Below are 21,286 nucleotides of genomic sequence, written 5' to 3'. Positions count from 1 at the left end.
GTCACTCAGCTGCTGATTGCTTGTTTCTTTTTATTCAACGGCTCCTCTATCAGTGCTTCTGTCTTAGATGATAAACTCTTTATAGTCAAGATAACAAGTTTATTTAATTCTCTTTGTATTTTAACATGCAGAATTCTACACAATGTGGGGGGAGGAAGCAGGAGGTAGGAATCTGGATAGAAATCTGCTTTTCTACGTACTTATTAATATATGAAGTGCTCCAAGGGAAAAAAAAATGGATTCACTATAATTTAATTAGGGGTCCCTGAAACACAGGCACTTAGTCTCTGGCTGCCATCCCATCAGTGGGCCTGAATTTGCTAGCTACTGAAGAGCACCACCAGCACAGGGGATTTTGTAGAAAGGAGCCATGTCAGATCGCTCAGACGGGTACCCTCTCCCACCTCCTCCCCACCACTCACACAATGAATCATGTCCACTTTTTTTGTGCCCTGAGACTTTTTTACCTATAGTAGCCTGCTAGTGTCATTCAAAATTCACCTTGTTTGGGTGCTACTTTAGGCTGGATTTCACTTTGGCTGTCTGCACAGAACACTGCTCAACCATCCAAGGATAGACGTGGAATTGGAATAAACTGAAACCATCAACAATGTGTCCTCTGGGAAACAGAAAGTGTGATATTAGTTTCCAGATTCATGAGGCACTTATTAGAACTTCCATGTCATGAATTATTTCTGCCACTAGAATGGGAAAATTATAGTTATTAAACAGGCTTGCAACCAAAGGGTAAGTGATAGCTCTAGGATTCCCTATAATCAATCATTTTTATCCATACTCTAATGCTCTAAAGCCACTTGGGAAAAACTCAGCAATAAGATATATATGTATATACAGATCAGTCTACACCTACAATCTACATCTGCTTATGCACATATCAATCCATCAATCACTTGTATAGTGGGTAGGAGAGAACCAAAGGGTTAAGAGGAAAATTGTGCCGAAGAATTACTTAACTTTTCCCCTGTTTATGCCTGTCCTTTCTAACTGTTTTATAATAGTGTCCTGCACACATTAGGCAATCAGTAAATATTTGCTGATTGATTATAAAGAGCAAAGAACTTTTGCATCAAGACTTTATATGTTCATCTTACATTTGGGATTCCATCCTGTCTATTCATCCATTTGTTTGTTCAGGTATACAATGTACCTCTGTTATATAAAGTCCGGCCATAAGTACTAGGGTCATTTCCTAAGAAGGAACTAGACACAGACCCTACTTTCAGTGAGCTTCTGGTCTTAAAAAGCCTAAATGAGTGCAAATAATTATCTGTAATACAAGGTAAAGAGTGACAGAGAAATGGAAGTGTCCCTAGAATCCAGAAGGTAGAGAGAACATAGAGCCAGAAGGATGAGGAAATAAAAGAGGGAGTTTTTGACCCAAATTAGAAGAAATCCAGTGGAGTCACAATTACATTGGCATTAAAACCTAAATTAGGTGCAATATGAAATTCACATACAGTAAAAGTATCCCTGAAACCCATTAAGAGTTTGTCCTGTTATAGACTGACCAAACATTTGTCAGTTTATCCAACTAAGTGAGGTTTTTCTTCTAATGTTCGATCTACTCCTCCTCCAACTGAGCATGTGATAAAGAGTTTGGTTTGTGTTTACGAGCAAGGCTGTATGGGGAAAAATTACCTTGAAACAGCAGGATCACATGGACCGTGGGAGGTTCATGCCCACGTGAGTGATTTAGGAACCAAAGGAAGAGCAGGCTCCATAACTCATCTCACATCCACTTCTGGGCCTCTCCTCATGGAGGAGCATGAAAGGCAGGACTGCCTGATCTATTTAATTTGCATTTTCTACTTGTTGTTTGTATAGTGAATCCATGTAAATTAAGTGTAGATAGTGGTATGATGCTGCTATAAGATGTGAACATGTAGATATTAGAAAGAAGGGCAGTGGCCCAGTAATAAATAGCATGTGAACAAAGAATAGGAAAGTTGAGACATTCATAGATGATTTTAAGTTCTTAGCGTCCTAGATGTAGGTTCAAGTCCTGGTCTTCCTCTAAAATTAGCTGTCTGCTGATAGATGAGTTACTTTGTAGCTCCATGCCTCAGTTTTCTTACTAGTAAATTCCAATTTGTGTTTTTGGACAAGATGTAATAAGTTACGAATGTCTAGAACTTAGTAAATATTCAAGGAATGTTATATCCCTCTTGCTTTTTCTCTACCTCACTAATTATACAGCTAGAGCCGATAGGCAGTGAGGTGAGGCTAAAAAGAACAGCTCATGCCAAATTATAGAATCTTATATTCCAAGTTATACCCCAGAGTTTTCCAGAGGACATATAATGTGAGCCATGTATATTATCTTAATTTCCTAAAACTGAAGATTAAATTTTAATATATTTTAAGTCAGTATACCCAACATATTATCATGTTGACATATAGTCAACAGAAAAATTATTCACACGATATCTTACATTTTTTTCATACTGTCTTCAAAATCCATGGGGCGCCTGGGTGGCGCAGTCGGTTAAGCGTCTGACTTCAGCCAGGTCACGATCTCGCGGTCCGTGAGTTCGAGCCCCGCGTCGGGCTCTGGGCTGATGGCTCAGAACCTGGAGCCTGTTTCCAATTCTGTGTCTCCCTCTCTCTCTGCCCCTCCCCCGTTCATGCTCTGTCTCTCTCTGTCCCAAAAATAAATAAACGTTGAAAAAAAAAATTAAAAAAAAAACAAAATCCATGTGTAGTTTAATGCTTAACCACATATCTTAAGTTAGTCTCACTGCACTTCAAGTGTCCAAAAGCTTCATAAAGACAGTAGCTACCATATAGGACAGGTAAGCTGTAGACAAAGGTTTTAGTCAGTAGAGTGGAATGCTTTGGAAAGATGAATCTGTTGGCAGTGCTTGGGATAAACGAGTGAAGGGAGCGCAGGCCTAAAATCTAGTTAAGAAGTAGTTATCACAATCTAATGGACAGTTCTCTAGAGTCTGAACAAGGTTGGCAACAGTAGGAATGGAAAAGAGGGGATGGTGGAGGGGGGGCAACACTGTAGGATGAGGGCTCACGGGACTTAATGACTCATTCCATGTGAGAGAGAAAGGAATTGAACATGGGGCCGGTTAGGCTAGCTGCAGTAAAACAAATTTATTGGTTTATCACAAAAGAGACTGTTTCCTGCATTTGATCTTACGTAGTCTCCAATTTTACCTACTTGATAATATAAGCCAGCTTTCCAATTCCCTCCTTACATATTAAAGAGCAACAGAAGTACCATGCACCCCTACAATTTTTAAAACTAGGTATATGTGTCTATCTTGCTCTCAAAAAGATGTATTTGGACAAAGCTGTAAAATGTTCATCAAATATTGATCCCAACTGACTATTAGCTTGGTTACTTGCAAAGACAGTGACCAAGTCTCATTCACCTCTGTCTCCCCTGCCCCAGACAGGCAACCATATCACAGTAGCCTCTGTAGAAAATGAACACAGGTTCGTTGCACAAACTGAACTACAGAACAAGCAAACTGAACAGTTTTCTTCTTGAGATGTTATGGATGTGCATCTTTTAAGACGGTGATTAAAAAAATATCTAAACAGCTCAAGTATAATTTCATCCCAGTGTTTCCGCTCAGATAATCGCAGGTTTTGGTGGTATACCAGTATCACACATTCATAGAAGCTTGGCTTCTCAATGCATTTTAACTCGTCCCTGAACGAACATCCTTGTAGAATGTCAGGGAAGACTAAGTAAGCAAAGAAAATCTGTTTCGCATCTGTTGTACCACAATCCATTTTAGGAATGGATGGAAATTCTGCAAAGTCCCCAGACCCATACTGGGAGTTACCTTGCAAGTGTTCCTTGACCCATAAATATAACCAATCTCATTTTTCAAAGCATTCAACTAAAGGTGATATGAAGAGCTACATTGTTAGACAAAAAATTGAGTGAAAAAATGTTAATGCTAATATTGGTTAGAGATGTATACAAGTACAACAAGCAATTATCTTTTGCCATGGTCAGTCTGAGTGATTTTGAAAGAGAAAACAAAGTCGTAGAAGTGTTTCCATCCCAAATTTCCAGAGAGATAGACTGAGGTATGAAGCGAGTTGACAAAAGCATAATTGGATGAATTATATCCGGTCTCATCATTCATTAACTGAAAAGTGTTCACAAGGCAAGAGCGTGAACACCGCCCCCTCCCCCATGCCTCACCTCAGGGACAAAGATGGTTTAGAGGGTACACATCCTTACCTCAGAGAGTAGGTGCTGAATCACAACTGTCAATGCCTCAAACTTGGTATTACCACAGGAAAGAAGCTGCTTGAGTTGCAGGATAAATCCACTTTGGTTTTCACATTTTGTCTTATAATGAGCCAACTCAAGTGTTTTTTCAGAAGATAGCACATCTGGAGACGTCTGTGTCTGGATACACAAACTTCTGGGATTCTTCTGCCTGCCCTTTTCAACTGTAAAAGAAATGAGTATACATAGGAAGATATGTGATTTTTATTTTTATAATCACTACCATCTGGGTTCAAAAACAACTAAATAAGCCACAGAAATGCACTTAAGTTATATTTACATAAGGAAAGCATATGGCTCAGAACAGAAATTAATCACATATCTAGATGTTTGGAATGTACAAACACAGACCACGTCTCTAGCCCTGACTTAAAAGATTTACATGGGGCAGAGAACCATTTGTTCATGTACGTGAAACAAATAGATTTAGCAATCCAGACACATGAAAATTGTGTGCAAAATAATGTAGATATCACAGTTTCTAATTTTTTAAGGTAAATTGGCACAGTATCCTGTGACAAGTTCCCTGAGTCTGTATTCTGATCACATATGCTCAAAGAAAAACACAAGCGATTGGACTTTCAACACCTCTCCCTCCTCCTCCACATTTTCTACAAATCTCCCATCCTTTCCTGCTGATGGCCTGGTCATTACAAAGATTTATACTGCAGATGAGTCATTTCCTCATCTCTAATAAATCATTACACATATTGAACACCTACTCACATTTTGTCCCTTAAGTTCACTGCTAAAAGTACTATATTCTCGACTATACTCTGTTTTCTATCAAACACAAGCTTTATTGTTTTTCCCCTCTCCAAGTAGTAATAATAGCCTACGCATTTTTTTTTTTTTAAAGCTCATGCTAATACTCCTAATCCAACTAAGATGCTGTGCTAAGTGATTATTCACTTTCTGTGCCACGGGTGTCCTGGGAATTACTCTATTTTAAATGAAAAACTGCTCAGTTTTGGAACCATTCCAAATATCTCCATCACTTTAAATATCCAACAGAACTGGAAGAACACACAACAAGCTGCTTAGCTTCTTGAAATAAGTAGGCCAAGTAATCAAAGCAAAACTAAATCTGAAAAAAAGATACAAGAAACAAACAAACAAAAAAAGCTTCCCTGTTCTCAGAGGTATTCCTGATGGCGTTCACATTCTGTGCTAACAAACCTAAGGAAATTTTATAGATGGGAATTATTTCTTCTAATTTTTCAGGGGGAGGGAAACTAAAGTAATGTCTTGGGGAAAAAAATAAACAAACTTGACAATTCATGCTCCAAGAACCAATTACAAAATACACTCAATATATTCCTTAAATTAAAAAAAAAAGGGGGGGGGGGCGAAAAAGGTTCTCATTTTCTTTGATGCTTTCTATGGCTAAATGACTCATATTTGTATTAATACTTGATAATTCACTGTTCTAAAATGACTAAAATATCTTTTGTGTTTTAAAAACACTTAAAGGGTCAAGTATTTGCCCATAGTCTTTCTTAGTAATCATTAACAGCTACTTAGCACTAACTGCCACTTCCAAAGCAGAGGAAGAAAGCAACCAAGTTCCTTGTCATAATATTCAAGTCCCATAGGGAGAGCTTTTAAGAGTCATATTTTAATGAAAAATAATCTAAATATTTTACAGTTTGTCAAAGTGTCTGAAGTTAGCATTCCTTTATTTTTCATCATTTCCTAAAATGTTCTTAGGAGTTCTACTCTTCACATAAAATAATAATTACATAGTGTTTTACTGCTCAGTGAGTGTTCTCGCTTTCCCTCTTTCATCCCCTTAGTAACTCTCCATAGGGAAGGCGAGGTTCCAGGGTGGGAAGGGCCTTGTCCAGGCTCAGAGGGCTTCTTTGGGACAGATCCAAAGTCAGAACCTAGGCCTCCGACACCCAGTGTCTACTGTTCCTAAGTATCTGTATCTAAGTAAAGACTGTTCCTAAGTCTACTGTATCTAAGTAAAAATAATCATTTATGCAATAATCATAATAAAATATCACTTGAATATATCAAGCCCCTTATTTGGTAACTCTTCATTTCAGTAAACCTACACGTAGATAAACATCTGCATTTTATATAGTTTCCTATAATTTTATACGAACAGAACAGCAAAAAAAACCATCTTTTAACTCTTTGACCAATTAGAATTCAGTGCAACATATGCAGATATAAATTCATTCTCCTGACACTGCTGTATGTCCTACTAATATTTATGTAATTCATTTGATTATTGATATACTACATTCAGTTTATCATTTCTTGAATCCCTTAACCATGTTTGATTCTTTTTCTAGAATTTCTATGCTGATCAATTTTATTACTTAACACAGTATCAGAGTTTTAAAACTGTTAGGCTATAATTATTTGCAAAATTTGAGATGTAAGTATTTTATATTAACATTTTTGAAGAAAACATTCTTTAAAATTCTTGCTTACTGAGACTTCCTGATGACTTTTACTGGTCAGGTTCTAGTAAGTTATTTCATAAGGAGATAAATTTAATTTATTAAGCATTGTTTTTCCACCTTCAGGTTCAGAATACATGTACTCTTTTTGTAGCACCAAATTTTATATTTTCCTTCAAATTATCTCTTATATCAAAGTCAGGCAATGTCTAGTAATACGTCTGGCTTTGTAAACTTTTTTTTCGGTATTATCAATATTTTAAAATTTTACTGTAGTTAAAATATTTGCTAGCAATATTGTTTGGATAAATTACTTGATATTAATCTTTTTTTCTTACTAAATGGTTAATTCCATTTCTAACATTATTTTAAAAAGAGGGAGAGGGGTGCCCTGGGAGGCTAAGTCGGTTAAGCATTGGACTCTTGGTTTCGGCTCAGGTCATGATCTCATGGTTCATGAGTTCGAGCCCCGCATCGGGCTCTGCACTGTTAGTTTGGGATTCTCTCCCTCCCTCCCTCCCTCTCTCTTTCCTCATCCCTTGCTTTAACCCTCTCTCTCTCTCTCTCTGAAAATAAATAAACTTTAAAAAAATAAAAAGAGGGAGATAGCCTTATTTCTTTCTTGCTTTAACTGTTTCTCAATGTCCATAGATTTTAAAATAATACATCTCTATCATATTAAGAATCTGTCAATACTGTTTTTTGAAGTGTTTAAAAAATACAAGTTGGGTTTGCCTCTGAAACCATTATGATTTTCACTAGATTCTATTTAATTTGATAAATTTTTGTTAAAGGCTTTTCTTAAGCCACAGTGGCTTCAAATTCCTAAGACATTCTTTTCTCTTTTTCAATTAAAATACTTTTTACCATCTGAAATGTAGTTCCTCCTCATTTTTTTGAAGCATAACTGACATTTAACATAATATTAGTTTCAGATGTGCAACATGATGATTCACTATTTGTATATGCTGGGAAATGATCACCACAATAGTCTAGTTAACATCTGTTCCCATACATAGCTACAAAATTTTTTTTCTTGTAATGAGACCTTTAAAGATCCCTCTTAACAGTTTCAAATATGCAATACAGTATATCTACTCTAGTCCCATACTGTACATTACATCCCCATGACCTTTTTATAGCTCGAAGTTCGTACCTTTTGACCTCTTTCACCCACTGCACACCCACCCCCAAAAGAAACTCTTTTTTTTCAGATATGGCAGTCCAACTATGTAAGCTATAAGGTACACCCTGGAAAACATTCACTGCCCAAGTCTGACTACACTCCAGTCAGGCATATCTCTTGGCACTTAGCTGCTTTTCATTTATGCTTTGCCTGGTCACTGGTTCACCTGTGGCTGCAGTGTTAAGGTGTTAACAAGGCAAGTAGGGGAGGGACAGCACCTGTGCTTCGGTAAAACCCAGCTGTCCACATGACAGCTGCTTTTTCTCTCAGGCTTTCTTTTTCTTTACTTTTCTTAATTTTTTTTAATGTTTATCTGTTTTTGAGAGAGAGACAGAGGACAAGCAGGGGAGGGGCAGACAGACAGGGAGACACAGAATCCTAAATGGAATCCAGGTTCTGAGCTGTCAGCACAGAGCAGGACATAGGGCTTGAACTCACAGAGTGCAAGATCATGACCTGAGCCGAGTCGGACGCCCAACCAACTGAGCCACCCAGGCACCCCAACAGCGTCTCCCTTTTCAGTAAAGGGGATAGAAACCAGAAAGACACAAAGTGTTCTAGTATGTTTTTTATGTTTTTGAACCATGGGGTAAACATAACATACCTATTCAAAATTAAAAAGTAATTATTTTCTAAACATGACTAAAGTGAATTCTGAACACTTAAATCATTAACACTTAGCGATCAAAAAACATAATTAATCCACATTTCTTCCTTGAGGAATATAGACAGGAATTTAATAATACAGGTTTTATTGTATGTGACAACTCAAAATAGATTTGCATTAAAGGAGGAAGGAGAACATTGACAAAGTAATTCTTCTAAGAGTACATATCTTCAAATTTAACATAAGAGCAAATAAGCAACTACAATGCTCTGCACCTAGAAGTGGAAAATCAAGTTGTGACCTCAATCTTCTGCTCCATATACTGTGTTCCCGAAGGGCAAAATTGTGCCACGTGGTAGCTGATGACCTAATTTGAGCATCTTTCCCCCTCCTCACTCCTGGCCCAGTTTGAGATCAGAGATGATATAAAAAAAGGAAAAAAAAAAAAAAGTGATGCTCAAAGCCCTAATACTCATAAATAGGGTCCTTCAATATACTAAAACAGAGTTTCCCTTAAATCTTACAGGAGTCATGATTTATAGGAAATCAAAATATGAACCAAATTTGCCTTTGTATCCCCTTTATTAACATGTTACCATTTTGATAATGTAGCTGTATTTAAACACATAAATTCATTATGCCTATTAATAAGACGCGATTTCAAAGAATCAACTTAATCAGAAACCTTAAAATTACATGTTACCTTCTATACAGATTCAGAAGTCTGTCAACAAGATAATTACCAATATCGTGTCTGATCCAACCTTCCTGGGACTCACTCTAATGAAATTGAAACCTCCATTGGGGAAAACAGAAGTCGTGAATCAAAGACATGTGCTCACTTGAAAACCAACTGGATAACACTGCTTGCCGTATTTGTTCATTATTCTCCAAACCCTCCATTTAATAAAATTTCAAAGTAGCCTAATCAACTTACTTATCATCTTCTTGAAGAAAGTGGTTAGGTAAAGAGGAATAGGCCCCCTTTCCAGGCTCTAGTCACTCAGGCATATAGACCCCCACGTCAAGACAAAACAAGGTTTTTGAGAAAACTTAACCATTAAGACATGGATGAACCCACTACATGCTGAAGACACGTGCATCTTAAGGCCAAACAAACCATTTACTGAATGTGCTGGCTCTCCAAATATTAAAATCCAGTAAGAGACAAGACCTACTAGAAGAGTTTGCCTTGGCAAATGCAAAACTATATACACTGTGTTTCATAAATAACGTTGCCTAATTTTTTGTGTACCTATTGACCTAGTCATTCACTCACCAAATATTTATCAAAATCTACCATGATGACTTTGCCTCGTGGCGGGAGCATCAGTCCTGCCATCTGGCGGGGGAGACGGGAGGCACAGAGGAAGGTGGTGTTGCACACAGATGCACGAAGACGCCTGGAATCTCAGCTAAGTCATGTCTCTCTAGCATTCATTTCTTCCTGTTCAGCTCTTATAGTATCCACCTGTCTGCATTGTAAACTAATGTCTGTGAGGTAATAAAAGATAGGTAATGAACTAATGTGCTGGTGAGGGCCCCCACAATCTCCACCAGCAGCCTGGACGGACAACCGATTCCCTTCTTTCTGCCTTAATCTGACCCAGCACACCAAACCCTTAAAAGTGACACTTATCTCTATGCGGAGGCCTTTAGTCTGTTTCCTCAGCATTGGATGATGGGTGCTTACCCTGGGATATCTCATGGAACCACACATTAAATGAGAACTATTGGGAAATACGTGTTCTCATAAGAGGGAGTATCCAGTTATAAATGATCACCCCCATGACTACTCTTCATTAAGTGCAGATTGGATGTGCTTCTAACAAACTGGTCCCTGCAAAGGTCCCATAAGGAACGTTTATTAATCAAAGGGAGAGATGCCATCCACAATGACAGAATAATTTGATAATTAGATAACAGAGTTATGTGGAGTGTGTGGGAAGAGTCCAGGTGGAGAAACACCTAGATATGGAGCAGTCAGGGCAGGGTTCAGGAGGCAGAGTTTGCATGGGCATTTGCACATCTGGCAGACAGATAAGCAGAAAAGGCCAGCAGAGGCGCAGAGGTATGGGTGGCCCCAGATATTCCTGAAGTTCAAGTACAAAGAGGTGGCTAAAGCAGAAACAGGGTGACAGCATCCACGCCACACAAGGTTTGACCATATAGGTGGCTGAGGACGACACTGAGTAGGGGTCTGGGGGCACTATGAAAGATAGGAGAGGTACACAGGGGGGTCAGGATGAAGGCCCAGGAAGAGAACCCATGGGCCAGGGGCAGTGAGAACAGGCAGAAAAGGATGCGTGTGTTTATAAGGCAGAACGGCAGGGGGGACTTAGTGGACCAGGTGGATCAAGGGGAGCTCAGGAAGAGCCACAAGCTTGCAGCTAGGAAGTAACACAAGAGGAGTCGATTTATGCCTGGGAAGGAGAGTAAGGGCAGAGTGAGGGGAGGAGTCTGGTGTGGGACACAGTGAAGAAGGCGGAAAGACATTCTCTGACGCTCTGCTCTTCATTCTCCAGAAAGGGTCTATTCTACATTCACCTGCTTTGTAACACTTTCCAAATTTAATTGTCCACCATGTCATTTTCCCAAGGAGCCATCAGCTCTGTATCTGCTCCTGTCCTGAATGCTGCCCTCAACACGAGTGTACTAACCCACCCTTCCTGGTTGTACCCAGTGAACAGTAAAGCCATGGTAATCTGTATAATCTTACAAGAGATTTTTTTTTTTTCAACGTTTATTTATTTTTGGGACAGAGAGAGACAGAGCATGAATGGGGGAGGGGCAGAGAGAGAGGGAGACACAGAATCGGAAACAGGCTCCAGGCTCTGAGCCATCAGCCCAGAGCCCGACGCGGGGCTCGAACTCATGGACCGCGAGATCGTGACCTGGCTGAAGTCGGACGCTTAACCGACTGTGCCACCCAGGCGCCCCACAAGAGATTTTTTTTAATTGTCATCCATGTCATCAATTATTACCTTAAACTTATTATAACCTTTTTGTGTTCCTTTTGTTATTTATTTTTACTAAAAGAATGAATAGTTATCACAGTTTCGAAACTACATGCAATTTTTTCTATTCTAGGTAGCTATGGCATTTATTTACATGGAACATTTCAAGCTCAGCAAAGCAGTGTTTAGACTTTTAAAATTACCCAAGCTGACTCTCTTTGAGGTGGAGGGTAAGACTTTAAGGCACCTAAGCATTAAAAATTTACATTACTATATCATCAGAATTTGTCACAATGGCTTGTATTACAAATAAAAGGGTTTCACTTTTATAACTTTTAAAGTAGGTTATAGAATGGAATGTATATTCCTATTAAAAACTCCTATTTCAGATTAATTATGCTTACACAATTTTTCCTAAGGAAAAAAAAAAACCCAAAAACAAACAAACAAAAAAATAATCCAAACTTGACCTTAACTATTTCCCATGTAGCTGGCAGGAAATAAGCAGATTTCTCATGTTCTTAAAATGGACTACAAAGAAAAAAATTCATTACATCAGAAATACTTTTTTTTTTAAGTTTATTTATTTTTGAGGGAGAGAAAAAGAGAACATGAGCTGGGGAGGGGCAGAGAAGGGTGGGGGAGAGAAAGAATCCCTAGCAGGCTAGACTATCAGTGCAGAGCCCAACATGGCGCTTGGCTTGACCTCGGAAACTGAGAGACCATTCCCTGAGCCAAAATCAAAAGTCAGAAGCTTAACTGACTGAGCCACCCAGGTGCCCCTTTTTAGAAATACTTTTAAGAAGATATTACCTCCCTCGGTTTGTTGGTTCTTTAAATAATCTAGAAGTTCAGCTGAAAATGTTAAGTTTATGAACTGCAGGACCGAAAGAACATACTATAAACATGGAACACAGCAAAACATTTCTAAGTGATACAATTTTAGTCCTGTAACATTAACAATTCCGAAGATACTGAATGAAAATATATTTATTGTAATCATCTAACCTAACAGTTTCATCAAAAACACGAATTTTAGTAAACAACTCAATTTTTATTTCAACTTAAATAGGGAACAAGTGTCTTTTGCTATACTTTTGTTCGCACTGTGTACAAGCAAATTGGATAGGCCTTTTCACAGAGCACCAGGAAAGGGATAAAATATACATCCACCAAGTCCCTACCAGCGTGCCCTAGCAAAGCTGCGGCTCTAAGACCGCCATAGCTAGATGAGCTCAGTATCGATCTCTGACAGAATGTTTTTAGCATAATACCATTCACAACATCAGTTCTCAGGAAATGCTCATCAGTGTGGTAGGAAGCCAGCAAAACCTTCAAGACTCCTTTCAAGGAAACCAAAGAGAAGAAAGAATGTGTATTCACGGTACAGTAACAAAGGGATGGTGACAGGTTACATCTCTCATGTTATTCTTGAACTTGGTCCCTGTGAGATCTGTATTCTACAAATGACTGAATCTTTTAACTTTTTACACATAAGTTCTAACGCACCTGTTTTTTTAATAGAGGCTTTTTATAATGGTGCCATCAACTTCTGTATTTTGTAGTCTGAGAGAGAATCACGAGAGAAATTCAAGTTTATTTAGCATCAACTTGGCAATACCTACCACAAATGTACTGATAACAATATTAAACTTTTGTTGACACATTTAAAAAATTATTTTTAATGTTTACCTATTTTTTTGAGAGAGAGAGAGAGGGGTGGGTGGGTGAAGCGAGAGGGAGACACAGAATCTGAAGCAGGCTCCAGGCTCTGAGCTGTCAGCACAGAGCCGAATGCGGGCCCCAACTTATGAACTGCGAGATCATGATCTGAGCCAAAGTCAGATGCTCAACGGACTGAGCCACCCAGGCACCACCCCCCCATTAAAAAAAAAATTGTTTATGGGGCGCCTGGGTGACACACTCGGTTAAGCGTCCGACTTCAGCCAGGTCACGATCTCGCGGTCCGTGAGTTCGAGCCCCGCGTCAGGCTCTGGGCTGATGGCTCGGAGCCTGGAGCCTGTTTCCAATTCTGTGTCTCCCTCTCTCTCTGCCCCTCCCCCGTTCATGCTCTGTCTCTCTCTGTCCCAAAAATAAATAAAAAACGTTGAAAAAAAAATTAAAAAAAATTTGTTTAATCTTTATTTTTTTGAGTGAGAGAACACATTTAAAATATATAAAAGCCATATGTCAAGTTGAGATATTCTTCCTCCACATATTCTTTTATAACTGAAAATTACTTCATGTAAGATAGAAATCAAATATTAATCTGTGCCCAAGTGACTTCAAAGTGTTTAACTGAAATAATTACAAAATAGGTAATCATTACCCAAAGCCATTCATATCATAAGAGAGAAAAAAAATAACAAGATGTTGCGAGAATAGACTTGTTAAATAACCCACTCCCCTTGGGGTGCTTGGGTGGCTCTGTCGATTAAGCGTCCAACTTCGTCTCAGGTCATGATCTCACAGTCCATGAGTTCGAGCCCCGCATTGGGCTCTGTACTCACACTTCAGAGCCTGGAGCCTGCTTCGGATTCTGTGTCCCTGCCTCTCTCTGCTCCTGCCCCACTCACACTCATTTGCTCTCTCTCTCTCTCTCAAAAATGAACATTATAAAAAAAAAATTATAGGGGAGCCTGCGTGGCTCAGTCAGTTGAGCGGCTGACTTCGGCTCAGGTCATGATCTCACGGTTGGTGAGTTCGAGCCCCGTGTATGGCTCTATGCTGACAGCTCGGAGCCTGGAGCCTGTTTCAGATTCTGTGCCTCCCTCTCTCTCTACCTGTAACCCACTCGCATTCTGTCTCTGTCTCTCTCAAAAATAAACTTTAAAAAAAAAAATTTTTTTTAATTATAAAAAAGATCCACTCCCCTTATTTATAAGCAGCCAGTATCAGCTTTTGAGAATTAACGGTTTGACCTTCTCGGGGTCAGATACTATAAAAAGGCTGCAACCCCCCTTACCCCTGCAGGCTCTGGAGCCTGGGGAAGTCAGGCACTCAATTTCCCAGCCTCCCTTGCAGGTAGCCAGCCATGTGAATGACACTTAGCCAATGAGATGGAAGCCTGAGTGATTTGTCACCACCGCTTCATTATTTTATTTTTCCTTCCTGGAGCAGTGATCATGAGTGCAAGAGGCAAAAGGCATGTTCCGGAAGCTAAGAAAATAGCAAAGGTGTTGATCCTGACAGAGCTGAGCTACTGAACGTCAGAACAGCTTTTTAGGTGAGACAAGTAAGTTGCTTCGTAGTCAAAGCTGTCTTAACTGCAGCTAAAAGCAGGTCTTCTCGACATTCTCAAAAACGAATACCAAACATAATTTGATGACTTTTGTTATAATTAGATGTTTTCATATTCTGCCTCACGCTCTTACTCTCTAGTCAAAATGGTTCTCTTTACTGTGGTTTTAAGTAAATGAAATATTTTGTCCTATTAATAATACTTCTGCCTGTCCTCAATATCTATGCAGTACATTTCTCCCCTTGGCTATAATAATTGCTTTTGATATCACTGGCTCAGCAAAAATAATTCTAAGTACAGTGAATTGCTTTCACTTCAATCAAAAGGAATATTAACCCTCTGAGGTTCAAAATCGGACTTTTCATAATAATGAATACAGCTATCAGCTTCAAAGAAAAACTGAATTCTAATAAAACTGGTGGTAAGGAATATTTCTACTAAGAAAATTCTTTTCCCTCTACTGACTCATTATAAAATTAGAACTAACATGCAGAGGCAAAATTCTGAAGTAGAGCTATTTTGGCAAGAGAGACCACTGCCAGACTGTCAGTGAAATCACTTCCAGACTTGGAGGAAAAGCATTTCCCTGACGCCGAGCTCTTCACCCATGCTAGACATCCTGCAACGTCACTTAGAACTCTGACAAACACACACTTTCATTTCTTGCCCCTATTCGCAGAGAACATGACATCCTGACTCTGGTAACACGCTCCCTCAATGCGTGCCACACAATCACAACATTCCGGAGTGCACAGTGTCCTTCTGTAAAGATCCAGTGAAAGGGCCTGGTTTACCTGGGTCCCGCTGATCACTGCCCCTCTTGCTGGCACCTCTCTATCCACATTCTACGCTCAGACACATTAAAATGTTTTTGTTTCCTTAAAGGAACCATCCTCTCCCTCCACTCCAGGCTTTCACATGCCGTTTTCTCTGCCTGGAAAACTTTCTGTTTCTGGGCTAACTCCAGATACCCTGAGATCCCAGAGTAATTGGCACTTCTTCTGGAAGCCCTCAAGGCCGCTGTACCCACTAGGAGCTGCCTGGGCACTTAGTCCATGCCTGACCAGGATTACTTGATATTCTGTTTAATAATAGGCTGTGCAAAGGCAGGAGCATGTGTGACTGCTTCCTGGTTATATTTTCAGCATCTAGCATTGAACCTGCCACATAGTATGTGTCTAGTAAGTACTCACGAAGTGAATGAATCAATCTTGCAACGTGAAAGACAGTTGGCAAAGAGGAGAAAGAGGGGTCCTGGCTGGCAAAGCATGCGACCCTGGTCTCAGGGTATTGAGTTCAAGCCCCAGTATGGGTGTAGAGCGTACTTTAAACATTTTTTTTTAAGTCTTTTATTTATTTAAGTCATCTCTCCGTCCAACATGGGGTTCAAACTCACAACTCCAACATCAGGAGTCACATGTAGAGCTAACCTTAAAAAAAAAGTTTGATTGCTTATGGAAACAGGGGGAAGTCTGGTAGCAAAGACCAACTATGAAATCCTTCAAATAGACCACACATACGAAACTGTCAATATTTGGTTGTTTTTTACTTCTAAGAAGAGCAATTTCAAATGCTTCCACATATGAGAAAGACAACTAGAGTAGCGGCAGAGGATAAAAACATATAGAGATTTCAGAGAACAAGGTCTTAGATTCTTACAACCAATTAGTTGCGGATACATGAGGAAGAACAATGATTTCAAATGTAACTGGTGTTACATGACAGGATAAAGGAAAAAACGTGCGTCATGAAGATAAATAAACCACCAGTATTAACTGAGTTTGGGCGATAAGGAGATCATTAGATTTGATAAGGTGAATTTTCAGGTGAAATACATCCAGGGTTTTTTAATCTATAGCCAGAAAATTCATAGCTTTTGAGGTTAGAGATATCTCAGAAGTCCTCCCATCTGATTCCTTTATTTTGTAGCTCTTGTATGATTAAGTGATCAAGGTCATTCCCTTGGTTACCAGCAGAACCAAGGCTACACCCCCCAGGCTCTTGGAATCCAGGTCAGCTCCAGGGCCATTTTGGCAAAGAACGCCAACACCACTTACTTCATTAAGAATATAAACACAAGGTACTGCTTACAGCCCTTTTGGGTAAGAATAAATGCCGGACGTCAATATCCATTTCACTCAAAGATCTCTTGGCCCTTAAAGTTATGTAACATGGGATCAGCTCACAAAAGATTCTCACTGGGGGTCAGGAGAATTCTATTCTTCACATAATTTTAAAATGCTTCCCACACACAAAACTCTTTTTTTTATCACTGCTATTCAACAGATCTAACAGAATCATAGCACAAGTCACAGCCAGGAAAACCTGTAAGTCAAGTGTTCTGAACAGAGGTCCCAGGTTTTCCTCACATTTCCACTACTGTGTGCCCTTGGGCAAGACAATACACTTCTCTGGGCCTCTGACTTCTGGTGTAAAAGAAGGTAGGCTAGACCACCTCTAAGTGCACGCACCCTCTAAAAATTTCACTTTAGCCAAATGAATGTTTGAAAGTAGTTTTACAGGAATTCAGAAAATAAAAGGTACCTAAAATAGCAACTGTTAGTCAAACTCTGATAATAAAAGCCTTCTGTCTTTTGCTTAAGCCTTGGAAGTCTATCTGCTTCATAGCAGTACAATAAACAACCTAAACGTTCGCTTACAGAAGACTGGTTAAATAGATCATGGCTTCCATGACGATTAAAAAGCAGAGGTAGATAAACATGTGTCAACATGAAAATCTAAGATACATTAACTTTAAAAAGCAAGCTATATTAGAGAGAGAGAGAGAGTACGTGTGTGTATGCTTCCATTTCTATATGAAAAGAGTCTATAAAAATCTATATAGGCTCACACAGGATTAGCGAGTTACTGGAAGGCTATACAAGCACCCATGAGAAGAGGGAGTCCTGACAAGACAGAGGCTCACTTGGAATTGTGTAACTTCTGTACAGTTTGATTTTCTCTTTAACTTGGAGCCAAGATGATTTTCTTTAAAAGTTTATAGCTAGTTGGAGCTATTTTAGATCATACAAATTATCTGCAGGTACAAGGCACTCTTTCATTTCTCACCTTTTTTATTTCTTTTTTTTTAAAGGTTGAAAAATTCACATTGTCATTTCGGCTGGGAGACAGAGCAACACTATTTGCCTCCCAACATTGCATTTACCTTCAGCAGCCAGCTCAGATGGAGGGAAAGGTCGGCAGACTTAAGTGAGAGGTGAAGGGGAGTTATGAAACATGAGGAGAAGGTGCCAGAAAAAATGAGAGATACCCTCAGGGAAGGGAGATGCCCCTGGGAAACTAAAAACAGTCAGCTGAAAAAAAAAATCACTAGGGACGGAGATGAAAAACAAGACACATCGGGGCTGACATGAATATCAAACAAGAAAAAACAATCTGTTTATATACTCAATCCATCCTATTACAGTTAACACTAACCAGCCAGAATCAAATATAATACACCTGCTTTTATAGCATAACTTCAATATAATTCACCATAGTTGCCATTACCATCTAGAACAAGAGGTAGCAATGGGAGGCAATTAATCGAATCCCCTAAAAGCAAGCATGCAGGTTTACATATGCCTAAGGTATACCCTGCATTTATCTCCATCTTAGGCACAGAGAGTAAAAAGCAGATACAAGCATAAATATCAAAGGCGGTTTCTTTGATTGCAAACATTTTCCCTGTGAAGCTAGGAAAACTCAGTTTGTTTTGTGGCTCCCTTACTACCTTCTCCACAGCTACTAGGATGTTTTATTTTTGGCAATATTTCAAATTTAGACATCTTTTAACATATTAAATTAACCTATCATAATCTCGGTGAGAAAATACATCCTGAAAAACTAAAGAAAACCCTCTCATTTCATCTCTTTTAAGAATAAGAAAAATAACAATTTACCTATCTGCTCTTTCCAAAATCACCTGAAGTACAACAAAATTTAACAGGTGCTGATTTTCACAGGTTTGGGTAGTGTCAGAAAAGAGCTAGGGGAGTTTCAAGGCAACAATTCTGCTTTCGATAAACAAAACAAAAACACATCTGCTTATACTCAGTAGAAGTATCATATGCTCATGTGGTGAAACGTTAAGAGCCAAATAATTATTTTTACAAAGTAAGCCTCGCGCTCTCATTAGAGCTTTCTTTCTGCAATTACTGTATCTCCTTAGAAAATTTCTGATAAGCGGCTGCAAGTTAATCAAGATGTCCCCCATGCAACGCTAAACAGAGATGTATGCAAGACAAACCTGTGTGGAAAATAACAGTGCTTTTCCTAAACCCTGAAGGAAGTCGAAGATTTCGAAGCAACCCTTTGGCAGTCAGTCGTACGTGAATGGTGGATAAGGAGAATTTGGGAGACAACAACATGTCTTCAGAGCAGGTGAAAAGATTTCGCAGAAGAAACAGCTTCCAGGCACGGTCACATACTGTCTTTTTAAACTCGGTACTCTTCAAAGCCAAGAAATAACAGCGGGAGAAAACATGCCTACATAGCAAATGTCATTCCACTGCACATACACAAAAGAAAAAAAAAACAAAACAAAAAACCCCGAGCTCTCCAAGGGTTCCTGGCTTCTGTTTTCACTTCCAGATGTTGTCCAAACAATACTCTTCGTCTGAATAAAATCTCCTCTTAGTGGATCCAGCAGCAAGCAGCCTCTCAATTACATCACACTGTACATGCTTAAGGGCTTGTTATGGTTTTCATCAGGGATGGTAAAGGGGAGGAGAAAGTGGGTGGTCTTAGGAGCTTTATATAACAACCAATAATGTCACGGATTCTCTAACTACTTGAGAGACTGGTGAGGGAAATTAACTACTTTGAGTACCTAATGTTTATTTGGGAATAAGGAGAAAATTAAGATTTCATTACACGCATCTATATTGATTAAAATTTTTAAAATTACATTCACACTAATAGTGGGCATTTTTTTTTCAAGTATTTTGTATGTAAATCTGTTTATAAACCCGATACCTTGGGTACACTTTTTTTTTTAAATTTTTTTTTCAACGTTTATTTATTTTTGGGACAGAGAGAGACAGAGCATGAACGGGGGAGGGGCAGAGAGAGAGGGAGACACAGAATCGGAAACAGGCTCCAGGCTCCAAGCCATCAGCCCAGAGCCTGACGCGGGGCTCGAACCCACGGACCGCGAGATAGTGACCTGGCTGAAGTCGGACGCTTAACCGACTGCGCCACCCAGGCGCCCCTTGGGTACACTTTTTTTAAATGGCTTCAAGTAGTAAGTGTTCCCAGTTACAATTAATAAAACTTCTATTAATGACAGATTGATAAAAGGTTAAACCTTAATAGTCATGTTCTGAGGACCTCACTAATACCCAACAAAAATGTTGTTCTAGAGACGTAAAATTAACTGGGCCACATTCTGATGATGGCACTCACTGATTTACAACTTTCATTTACGGAAAATCAAGTGGCATCTCAGAGTAATGTTTGGGACTATGCACAAATTAGGATCTGTTTTACTGGGATCTGTTCAATGTTTATTTTGGTAGTTTATAAAAGTACACTAAAATATGATGACAAAAACTAAAAGTACATGAACATATGGTTGTAAGAAAAGTACACAGGCATCATGCTCACTTAAAGGTAATGCCATTAATAACCAGGAATAACCCAACATTTACCACTTTTTAATTAAATAAAGAAAACAATGTAAAGAAATGATCTATGCTTGTTTCCAAGATATCCTAAGAAAACAAGACTTAGTAATAGAAATAAATGTGGAAATTGTTAGCTCTAAATAGCCCTATTAAGTGCTATCAAAATATGCAGGGAACAGCTACTGTTTTAGAAAACCTACAGAGAATTTAGGGTATGAAGAGGGAAGGACACCGACAGGAAAAAAAAAAAAACCCAAAAACCGAGTAATTCCCTCTCCCTCTTTCCTCGAGCCTGCCATCTGAGAGGCTGTCAATACAAACTCAATTACCTGTCAAGGGTTAGCTGTGGGAAAGATACAACTTGTTAACAAGCACAGGATGGGTCCTGAAAACACATTGTACCCGTGGCAAGGGAAGCACAAGTAACCAAGGAATTAATAAAGAAAAGCTACACTGAGTTGTTGCCTTTTGGCTTTACCAGAGTTAATTATAGAACAATCACCCTTTTGCCAGATTCTATACATTAATATTCCATAACCACATCCCCCCCCACCTCCTCCCAAGAAACCTGTAACAACTAAAATATTAATCAGTATTAAAATCATGAATAGAATAAAATTAAATATTGGCATGACAAACAGATCTGGTAGCACCCCATTATGGATGTCATGCAGTTTTTTTCTTCGGAGTTTTTCTCGCTTGTTAAGTAACAATAAACTCTAAGTTACCCTGGTTTAAAGGGAAATCTTTTAGCCTAGACGATCTGCAAGAAGAAATTAGAAATATGCTACCAATTCATCGTATTCATTAACATTTTTCTTTGCACTAAGCTATCCTGCATAGTCAAGTTCGCTAATGATCTTTTTAAAAAGCAGAACAAGGAACTCCAAGAATAAAAAGCAGAAGTGCTAGTCAGAAAGTCAAGGTGGAAAGAGTGGTTCTTGCTTGTGCAGTCAGGTACACACACACATA

The 21,286-nt window shown here is 39.0% G+C and overlaps 1 protein-coding gene and 1 long non-coding RNA gene across 12 annotated transcripts in view; one reads left to right on the top strand and one right to left on the bottom strand.

The window, feature by feature from the left end:
• The window catches only part of MTUS1 (microtubule associated scaffold protein 1), a 173,665-nt gene that overhangs the window by 33,212 nt on the left and 119,167 nt on the right, over nt 1-21,286 (bottom strand). For 6 of the 7 annotated variants that reach the window (XM_040490060.1, XM_040490059.1, XM_040490061.1 and 3 more), the window contains one exon: nt 4,232-4,446. In XM_040490060.1, coding sequence (XP_040345994.1) covers nt 4,232-4,446 — 215 coding nt within the window. Of the gene's footprint in view, nt 1-4,231; nt 4,447-18,936; nt 19,085-21,286 lie in introns of those variants that run through there. The other variant, XM_040490065.1, reaches the window with a different exon arrangement.
• LOC121039728 (uncharacterized) lies at nt 8,780-19,224 on the top strand. Of its 5 annotated transcripts, none has more exons than XR_005794955.1 (5): nt 8,780-9,913; nt 11,580-11,676; nt 14,567-14,672; nt 17,782-17,883; nt 18,976-19,224. It is a non-coding gene; the product is annotated as an uncharacterized LOC121039728 (long non-coding RNA). The 5 variants fall into 5 exon arrangements; XR_005794956.1 differs by having other exon boundaries at nt 8,781-9,908; XR_005794954.1 differs by lacking the exon at nt 8,780-9,913 and adding an exon at nt 16,617-16,767 and having other exon boundaries at nt 11,436-11,676.

This window comes from Herpailurus yagouaroundi, unplaced genomic scaffold, assembly GCF_014898765.1.
Source record: "Herpailurus yagouaroundi ecotype Mexico unplaced genomic scaffold, PumYag 181, whole genome shotgun sequence".
NCBI classification, from domain to species: domain Eukaryota; kingdom Metazoa; phylum Chordata; class Mammalia; order Carnivora; family Felidae; genus Herpailurus; species Herpailurus yagouaroundi.
The sequence above is the reverse complement of the archived record's forward strand: the minus strand, read 5'-3'. Positions and strand labels throughout refer to the sequence as shown.